The sequence below is a fragment of the Pollicipes pollicipes genome, unplaced genomic scaffold (assembly GCF_011947565.3).
Source record: "Pollicipes pollicipes isolate AB1234 unplaced genomic scaffold, Ppol_2.1 Scaffold_6138;HRSCAF=7277_pilon_pilon_pilon, whole genome shotgun sequence".
NCBI classification, from domain to species: Eukaryota; Metazoa; Arthropoda; class Thecostraca; order Pollicipedomorpha; family Pollicipedidae; genus Pollicipes; species Pollicipes pollicipes.
The window spans coordinates 36,569,152-36,579,334 of record NW_023596818.1 but is presented as its reverse complement, the minus strand read 5'-3'; the positions used below and the strand labels follow the sequence as shown (position 1 = coordinate 36,579,334).

General features: G+C 49.2%; 1 protein-coding gene across 1 annotated transcript in view; it reads left to right on the top strand.

Moving 5' to 3' along the window:
* Positions 1-707: 707 nt before the first annotated feature.
* Positions 708-10,183, top strand: part of LOC119105841 (NT-3 growth factor receptor) — a 49,077-nt gene continuing 39,601 nt past the window's right edge. The window contains exons 1-2 of the mRNA XM_037229394.1: positions 708-860; positions 9,662-9,794. Coding sequence (XP_037085289.1) covers positions 9,761-9,794 — 34 coding nt within the window. The 5' untranslated portion in view covers positions 708-860; positions 9,662-9,760. The remainder of the gene's footprint in view (positions 861-9,661; positions 9,795-10,183) is intronic.

Below are 10,183 nucleotides of genomic sequence, written 5' to 3'. Positions count from 1 at the left end.
TCAAGAGCAGTCTTTAGAGACACGTGGGCAATTGCATGTGATAAAAACGTGCACGTAAACGATGTTGTTATCGAATAGTCGCTAAATGCAAAGTGGAAAAGTAACTGGTTTGGTGAAAAATGGTAATACAAAACAACAGAAAAACAATGGAGCGTTTATTTAAGGTATGAAGCTGAACTGTCATGGTATCTGAAGGCCATTTTTTAAAAAAAAGTTATTAATTGTACATGGTAGCGTTATGCTACCGAACAAACACGCTGGCTACCGCACTTGCCTGGCCTGAGCTTTGGAAATTTGATCATGAGTAATTGGCTTTGATCCCAGGATCTGGCAGTACATCTAAATTGGTTTGATGACATTTAGAAAGCTCAGGACTACATACACCATTCCATACTCCAAAGCCAAAACAGTTCTGGGACCCACATGAGTCATAAGCATTCTTCAGATGGCCCCACGGGCTAGCCGGCTAGCCGCCGGGCCGCGGTCGGCTAGCCGACTGACCCGAAAACGCTAGTCTCATGTAAGATTGTCCACAACAAAACCGAAATCGTCCGGCCGCCACCTCCTCCTCATCGGCTGGGTTAGCGAGCCGGCCGGCCGCAGCGCCAGCGGGCGGTGACGCCGACGGGTGAGGGGGCGGGACCGAGGAGGGGGAGGGGACGGGCGTGGTGGACGGCGGTGTGCGCCTCAGTCGCGCGGACAGCGGGGAGGAGCGGGGTCGCGCCAGCGCCGACGGCTGGCCACGTCGACGCCGCGATAGACTGGTGGGGTCGCGAGCGCTGCCACCAACGCGCAGTCCGTGCCGCCGCGCCACTCACGTGTATGGTGGGGTCGGGAATCAGGAGACGGGATATGACCTGGTGAGTGGTCAGAAGCGCGCGTTGCGTTCGTGTCATGTCGAATGTTGCGTTTACATTCGGTGCTGGGTGAGACCAGTGACTCCAGGCATGGTATTGCTCGATCAGGCTAGGTCTGATCGAGCACATACTTGTTGGTCGTTTGTACTGGTGGACTTGTATCTCTTTGTACATTGGCATGCCTGCAAACGCTGTTTGAAATCGCTGAGAAAAGTAGGTGTGCTAGAGCTGCCGTAACTAGGATTTTTAATGACGGAACGTTGCCGCAGGCCAATTTTAATGAAATTGGAAGCGGCTGCTGACACATCTGCCATACGCTATTGGCCAGACATTTCCCTCATCTGTGTCTCGTCAGTTTTGTCAATGGCAGGTTCAAACTACGGAGCAGCTCACGAAAACACGAAATGAGCAAACACGCTCAGTGGTCTTGGTACCCTCGAAAATATGCCATTCGGGCTATCGCATTGTTTCATAAAGCTGTCGCCGGTGGTTGATCAGTTAGCATCACTACACAGTTTGCAGGTGCTTAGTTCACTAGTTCAGGTTTACTTCTACGCATAGATAAGACAGTAGCACTAGTCTCATTCCTCGGGGGAAAAACCAGAAGAATGGAGATATAGTTGGGTTGATATTTCGGCAGCATGCCTTTATCAGAACAATAGCAGAAGCTGTTGTTTCGATAAAGGCATGTTGTCGAAATATCGACCCAACCATATTTCCACTCTCCTAGTTTTTCTCCGAGGATTGAGGCTAATACTACTGTCTTATCTACATGAATACTGTTCCTTGCTAATGCACTGAACAACTTGCGTGATTTTCTTCTACGCCACTCATGTAAACCATGCTGTGAATTCATGGTATGCATGAGCAAATAATGAATTCATAGTCAGCGAGCACCTCCTTTGCACTCGAATGACGAATTTGTCGCACATCTCAGTAATCCCCGAGCGCTGGCCGAACTCTGATCAGAACTAATCACAATTTATTCAAAAGCTCCAAGTATAGCCCACGTTGCCAGTGAGCGGAGAGGCCTGACACTGAAGCGGCGACCGCGCTGCCGACGAGTGGTGAGACACTGAAGCGGCGAGCGGCCTGCCGACGAGCGGAGAGACTTGACAATGAGACGGCGAGCGCGTTGCCGGCGAGCGGAGAGGCTTGACAATGAAGCGGCGAGCGCGCCGCCGGCGGGCGATGACGTTCATGCAGCAGCCGCTCTTGGAACGACGCAGCCGGCGGGCCGGTTGAACTAGACCGCGGCCCCTTGCAGGGATGGCGCGCATTGTCACACCGCCATACATATGCTGGTAATGTTGTTTCGCTGTGCTGACGTGGACGGCGAAGAATCGTGTGTTACAGGCACTTGACAGGCTCCTTGTTCAAGTTCATGCCGTACTCTGTAGCAAAGGCTATTATGTAGCATTTACTCCCAAACCAGATGGTAAACTTGGTGTTCCTGCTGCGCACGTATATCACGCTTTTTACCCTGCTCATTACCCTACTGCTCCGCACCTTGTATACGGTGTATTGGTATGTATGGTATACAGATATATGGTATACATACCATTTTTATTTCAACTCCTTGAATAGTGAGTTAAATGGATCCGCCTTCCGGCTGGACAGCTTCCACGACAAAACTGGATGCACTTTAGGGACAACGTAGCTCAAATGTGAACATCCCTGATTCTGATGTAGGGATTGTTCCTATTCACAAAGCTATTCCGAGGCATTCCGAAATCGTTCACAACCCCATGTGGACAACATGTCACCATGGCAGAATGATAAAACATGTGGCGTGCAAACTCGTGTCTACCATTTGCTTGCTTAAGTCTATCACAGGCCTTCTACGAAAAATAACGTCTTTTTAACCCCTGGCAGCGTTCTTTCCGATACAATTAAGAGCAACCCCAGACTATATATTTTTCGGTATTGTATCAACAAATGACATCGATGAACACAACATGATCGATTAACACAAAAAGTCCTAAGCGCTTCTGATAATAGCTTCAAGGATTTCAATCGTGACCTAATGCATGTATTCATTATTCGTATCTTAAGATATCAAAAAGATATCAAGATGATATAAAAGTATCTTGAATAGATGTGACCAAAGATATCCAAGATATCAACCTGATTATTTCCAACGCGCGCTGCCGAAGGGCTAAATTAGTTTAAACTACAAACGGATGTAATTTTCTCTCACACATAGAGCTTGGCTCTCACAGAACATCAATGGTGCAGCACATTTTAACACAAACGCAGCAGTTGCATTATTTATCGCAGAGCAGCCTCGCCTCATGCAATGCGACAAAATACCCCATCGTTCATGAGACAAAAGCGCAGTCCGGCTATCACTCACATTTTGACCATGATAAATAGTTTCTGGCACATATGTTAGTATGTCATTTAACTCTGGCACGGACGCGGCGGGCGCGCGGCCGGCAGGGGGTGGCGCGCACGCTGCGCACTTGCTTGGGACGGCGCACGTCGCGGACTGCCTGAGCTAGGCTGCGCCGTTTCGCACCGAGTTCAACATCAGTTTAACGGGTGGGCCTTCCTAGTCACGTCTTGATGGGTGATGGGTAGATAATGACGTTGTAGTGGCACGTGTGTAGCGTCCCAGCACTGATGTCATGGCTTGAAACGAGGACGTGATTGTTCAGGGTTCTAGCGGCCCCGACGTCAAAGATACCCACGAGATATTTGTAAGTACGTGCGGGGCATATCTGGATTCGGACCCACCGTGGGTGCTATGTTCGTTTCTCAACAAAATTGGTAAGGTTCGGAAGTCAGTGAGGCGAGCTATTATATTATATTGTGGTACGGGTATCATTTAAATCTTCTATCAGAGTTGTGATTTGCAACGTTCGGAAAGTGGCGCATACAGCTTGTGCACGCTTTAGACTCGTGGAAAATGTCCATTGTGAGGCCTTGTGCTACCAGTCTCATTTGGCGGAAGCCAGCCGTCTCCTGTGTTGAACCTAAGTTGGTCAATAAGCCGCGATTAATCGCCGGCAGTTTTGTTCGCACTCACTCGCCCCTCCAAAGAGCAAGAGTCATTGCCGTAAATCAGTCGACGCTGTTGAGGCGTCGCTAATAACGCATGTCGCCTTCATGTTGTGTGACGCAACTAGGAAGTGACGCATTTGCCGCACACGGTGAAGGGTGGAGATGTCGGACAACAGCCCGCCTCTGCACCGAGCTGCTTTCAGGCTGTTTGGTCACTACTGACGGCATCGACATCACACCAAGCAGCATTTGCCACAGTCGCCTTAGATCGGTCTCCGATGGCCCGTGAATTGCCATTTAGCTACAGGTTGGCATACTTCTGCCTGGTAGCGCATCGACCGGTGAAGCATTGCCCACTGCGTCCAGTCTCCGTTTTAAAGCGAAATTGATGGCGTAAGAAATCGCTCGGGTCAAATTGGATTTACGGGTTTACTCAGCTCGTCGCCGGTTTGGCTAGCTTTCTGATGACCTAGGGCATTCAGACCATCAGGCGATTCTGTTTATCTGCAGGATAGTGCGGATGCATTTGAAGGGTATCGAACAGAAGTTCTTTTGCTGGTGGCTTATAATGATAGCAGGCAAGCACGTGGTAGTTTTGTTTCCTTTTCAAGTGTGATCGTAAAGACCAGATATGCCGGGCCTCCCTGCACCCGGACTACATCTTATGTGGGGTCACTTCCATTGAGTTCAAAAGATAGACCCAATTTGTCCGTCCCGGTGGCTCAGTTGGTTAGAGCGCCTGCATTCCGACCCACCTATCCGTGGCGGGATGGGTTCCAGTCGCTTTAGGGCGCTCGCTATTTGCCCTTGGCAGGTGTGGCCTGCGGCCGGTGGCAGCGGTCGCGCTAAAGGTCAGTTGACGTCAGAGGGCAGGACGAACCGTGCCGACCATTGCGGCACGTAAAACTTTCGCCACCAGATTCTGCCGTTGCCTGGAACTGCGCGATCGGATGGTGGGGGTCAGGGCTCACACAACAAGCACTGCTTAGCGTGAGCGCTGATCCCAGAAATCCATCCATTCAAAGGATTCGGACCAAATTTATAAAAAAAAATTAGGCTTGCCAAGCTTAGGCTTAAACGAAGCCCAGCACTCGCCTTTGACCCAGGGCACATAGCGTTGTTGGCACGAAGTCTCCCGACCCGGCCAGCACTGGGCTATTTCTGATTTAGCATGCATGCAAAGGTTGAATGGGCGTTGCCAGTCATGACCTCTGGCCCAAATTATTAGAGCTCTGCTCGAACGCCGGCCTCCCAGGGATTCCTGCGACTGTCCGCCTCTGAGCCTCTGTCGGGTTGGCTGATTGGAGTGCTAAGGCAAGCATGTTGCTCTGAAACGCCAGCGTATTTTCGCGAAAGGAATTTTTGGTGGGGCGGATGGAGAGGGGCTAAGCAGTAAAAGTTGACACGACCCACTTCTAAATTTGGTCAACAGGCGAGTTTGTTCCCGTACCTCGCCCACTTTCCTCTCAAAGTTGAGGGATTGAAACTCAAGTGTGGGGGCCTTTAGCCCCCCCACCCTCAACTGAACATGAAGGTGCAGCCTGTCCTGAAGGGTGGCAAAGTGCCAGGAAGTACATGTCTGGCACGTCTCTATTTATATAGAGAAGCCCCTGTCACCTGGTGGGACATTTTAGAACACGTATGTGATTGGTCGGAATAAACTGACCCGGTGAAAAACATCCCTGTGCCTCAGGGCCCTGAAAATAATGATCCCTTCATGTCATAGCGAGAGACCTTTTACCTAGCACGTGGGTCATGAACATCAGCATGAAAGAACGAATGATACCTACCGTGGTTCTTTACCATGCTTGAAACTACCCCTTTACAAACAAAGGTTTAGAATTTACGGTATTTTTGTTACCGCAATATTCCATTCTAGACCTTCGGTCACATACACATCCTATCCCAAACTAACACAAACGCGAGTCGTCAATATTTTGGTAATTACATCCCAAAAAGCGTTGGCAAACGTAACTCCTAACGTTCAACGAGCATCAACTGAATTGATTTAAACTTGTCTTTAAGCTTGCAGTAGTCGCACATTTGAAAAAAAATATAGAACAAATAATGTTGCTAGCATGCATGTTTCAATCCATTTAAAGTGCCATGGCCGTATTTAGCTTGATACATATCTAGATCTGATGCTTCTTGGACGACTTGCTAGCTACTGTGATCCAGTGACGCCACAGCCAGTGCGCTGTGATAAAGTGCCGACCTTAATGCCAGCAATATCAAGACGAGGACAGCACCGTTCCGTGACTCGTATTTGAATTATCGACGCCATGACCTGCTTAGAGAATCCAGGAAAATGCATAAGCGCTGGGTACCGTTGGAAGCGACGTGGCATTTGAGTTATCCATGTCATGACCCGCTTAGAGAATTCTGGAAAAACGCTGCGTAGAAAAGCTTGTTTACATACATGAATTGTATTTACGCAGCGTTTAGCGAAAAGACGCCTCCTGGGGCTGACATTTTTAATGCGAGACCAATGACATGCTCTCGATCTGAGTGCAGTCAACGTAAGGTACGTGATTCATAAAACTACCGCAATTCGCGTTCGATTCCCAAATGCCCCAGGTCTCTCACGTAACGCACACGACGCTCAGGTGGGCTGGCGGGTCCAGCACGGGCCTCCTCGGGCAGGCAATGGGCGGCGCTGACACCAGCCCTGCCCGGGGGATTTTCCGGTCGAGTGGGCTTCTGTGGACTCGTGCTACGCTCGTGCTCCGCTTTGCAGCGACTAGCACAGTGGAATTCAGCTTGTCTTCGGACGTTTGTCCATGGAACCGAAAATGTTCGCTTCTCCTAGTACAGCGGAAGTGGACATGTACGTTGGCACGAATATGCGTGCGAACCGTGTGTAGGGATGGGTACTGATGGGAAATTGGTGTTTCTTGGATCTTTAGTACATTGATATCAATAGGATTTCATTGGCGTACATTCATGTACACGAGTCGTATCAATCACGCTGGTAGCCTGCAGGTACATTCACAACGTTTACAACGTACACTCAAATATGTCACAGTTGCAACCCACAGATACATTCGACATTTACACCTACAACCTATGTGCAATATCTGCATCTACAAACCATTTTGTGTTCAGGAAATTAACAAAGGTACGCCACTATCTGAATCCAAAGCATTAGCTTGATGGTAAATCAGACGAAAGCTATGATATAAAATATGAAAAAGTCAGAGACAATTTAGATGTCTCACTAGCCGCAGACACAACGTGTTTACCATGACACGCATGATATTTCCCCGTAAAGTGAAGAAGTCTTCATGGAACGATACATTTGACTCAACAAACATCAAGAGAGCGCCATAAATCCTTTTGGCACCGGGGCCTATTTATGTCAGCACCACCACTAGTGGGCATGCCAGATCCGATAGCCCTGAGCATGTCATTGTTTATGCCATGTTGCAGGGGTGACTGCGAAGAAATCCAGCACGTAACTAGTTCTCCGAGAGCTCCACCTAAATAAACACATATGATTCACTGTGGCACTTGCTATCCAGAGCCCTCACTTTGCTGGCTGCTCTCTTCGCTTACAAGCAGAAGAACAGTGAACATAAACCCGCACAATAGCTCAACATGCAGATAACAGGGGACATTTTCCTGGGTCCTTGACATGCAAGTTTCTCTTCTTTCTAATTTCATCATTTGTTTCATCCGGTGCGTTTTTATTCCGTTGCAAATGACTTCGTAGGGTGAGAGCTCTGTTCAGCTTCAAGCTCTGCTCGGCGGCTAGAACAGTTTATGAAGGTTTGGTTGATGTCGAGGTCAGCGTTCATATATCGTGTCATTAATGTGGAAGGTGTCATCTGAATTTCCCACTTCCGCACGTGCAATGCTTTCCTGGATGATTTGCAGCCTTTTTGTTTGTCTCAAACGGAGGATGATTTACTGATGTACCATTCATGCTTACTTACATCGTGATCATTTGAGATGTGCTGTTCACGCCGCGTCGGAATACATTGCCCACATGCTAATCGTTTATTTTTCGTCCTAAGCCTTGCTCTTTACATAGCGTTTCGCCGTCAATTTTTCGAGCGGTTTTCAGGCTTCAGTTGGTCTTGAGAAAGACTTGATGATGTGTGGCACAAAGCCACGTGCGTGTTGCAGCCTTCAAAGCCCACGGCGGCCTCAAACTTTGAATCCATGATCTTTCGGTTCATGGACTTACGCCCTGATTACTAGAGTATTGATGAGTGAGACTAGTGACGTGTTAGCCGGTGTTTTCCCTCCAACCAAACATGCTTTGTCATGCCAGACTTTCCAGCCCCGCCCAGGGTGGTTGCCTGTCTGCCTTTCTTTGCTCTGACCGACAATGACCCTTTTTCTTCCTTGTTGAATCTGCCACAACTGCACGGGAAGTCACATACGTCGTTCTTTTTGTTCTCTATAGTCAACGGTACGCGGAGTTTAGCGAGCGCTCACCGTAGTGAGCCTTTGAAGGCAGATTGGATGTTTTAGCCTTCACAGGCTCTCCCATTCTTCTCTCTTCGGTCTGTGCTGTATGGGAGGGATAGTTCTGTTGATGCGTCGCCATTAACCTGTTCCGCGTCGATGACAAGTTGCACCTGGTTTCATGAAGGCCTTCACGGAGACCTTTCTTGGTTTCATGAAGACCTTCACGGAGACCTTTCTTGAAATTTCTCAGCCATATCGTTCATTTCAATTGCCATGGCTGCGGCATTCTCGCCGATGTCTCCCGCGCGGTGACGCCGGCCCCTCACGATGCTTTCCTGGGTAAGGTCCGGACAGAAGGACCGAAGTGGAGCTGCCGGACGGTTGCTGTTGACTAACGGTACACAGATGCCGGGAATCCGGTCTCGGTCCTCCCACCTCCCACTTCGATGCGTGTCACGTGGTGAAGTGACAGTACTGGCACGCTTGACGCTGTTTGCAGCGCCACACCCTCCTGTTACTGCATGTGGATGTCAACCGCCGGCAACAGCGACGAGCCCGTGGCCGTTTCCCCCAGCTCTCAGTGGTGCTGGTTATATAGCCGGAGGGTTGCTGCGACGGGGGACGTGAGGGGCTGAATGATGTTTCTCGTCAGAATCTCTGCTCACTCGGATGGTTTGACGTCATAAGGATGACCGAGGCAGCCGAAGCGCCCTTAAGCCCGAACATCAAGCGATCAATCCAGTCTGTTCTAGGCCACGCTGAGAGATTCATCTGTCGGTGCGGCGATGAGCGAGCTTGAATAAAAAGCGCGGACAGCTATTAAGACGCTCAAGAGCGTTGAAGACAGCGGCATAATACGAAGACGAGCGCCCAGGAAAATCAGACTGCTGATCCTTATGAAGAACACAAAGAACTTCATAAATGACATTCCCTGTAGCTGTGAAAACTTACCGTCCGTGAATGGACTGGCCGGCATGTCACAAAGTGGCCATCAACGGCCGTGGGTCGCATCGGAAAATATGAAAGATCAAGGAGGCGCCACACACGACACTGTCTTCCTTGAACCTCACTAACGCGGCTGTTACAGACATCAGGCCGACATGGCTTCCCATACAAAGGAAATAAAAAAAACTACATATTAGAGACAAGTAATGGGCATTGTGACGCACGAATAGCCGTCCATCCTCGATGGTACAGCAGTACGTCAAATGTCGCGGAGTATTTTCTCTTCCTAAATGTCACCTCACGGTCACGTGAACAGTGCCGTGCCGTTTAAAAACAAAAGGTCAAGCAGCTACCTGACTTTGTCATTTTTTGTCAAAAGACCCAGAACCAAGTTCAAGTGATCGTTGTGGCCGCTATTACAGTTGTCTCTGTTTCAGGGAGTCACGAGTCGACGGCTTCCAGTGATCTGCCAGATTTGTACTAACGGACGGCTGTTCACTGTGAAGTGTTGGAGGAAGCTGTGGAGAAGAAGGCAGATGGCGCCTCCTCTCGACGCAAACACAGCAAACGGTTAGTTTGGCCCATCGCCAGCGAGGCTACGTTTACGCCTCTGATGGCGTAAGATGATAATCTTATCGCAGTCAAGCTTCTGCTACCACGACTGTGGTGCAAGTCGCTCTGCATTGGTGGCAGCGGGCCCGACAACACTAAAATCCATTCTGTTTTGCTTGCAGGCTCCCCGATTAAAGCGTATTGCTGCTTTATTGGTATAATTGGCCAATGCAGCACACTGCAGACGCGTGTCTTTCCCCTACAATGAATGCTTTGAGGAGGTCTCTTCTTAGAACAGGTACTTTCCCTTTTCCCTTTAGAACAGGTACCTTCCCCAGGTACTATTTAGAGCCTTTGAGGCTCTAACTAGTTCGTTAACTTGCATCAAATACACAGTACAAAATTTC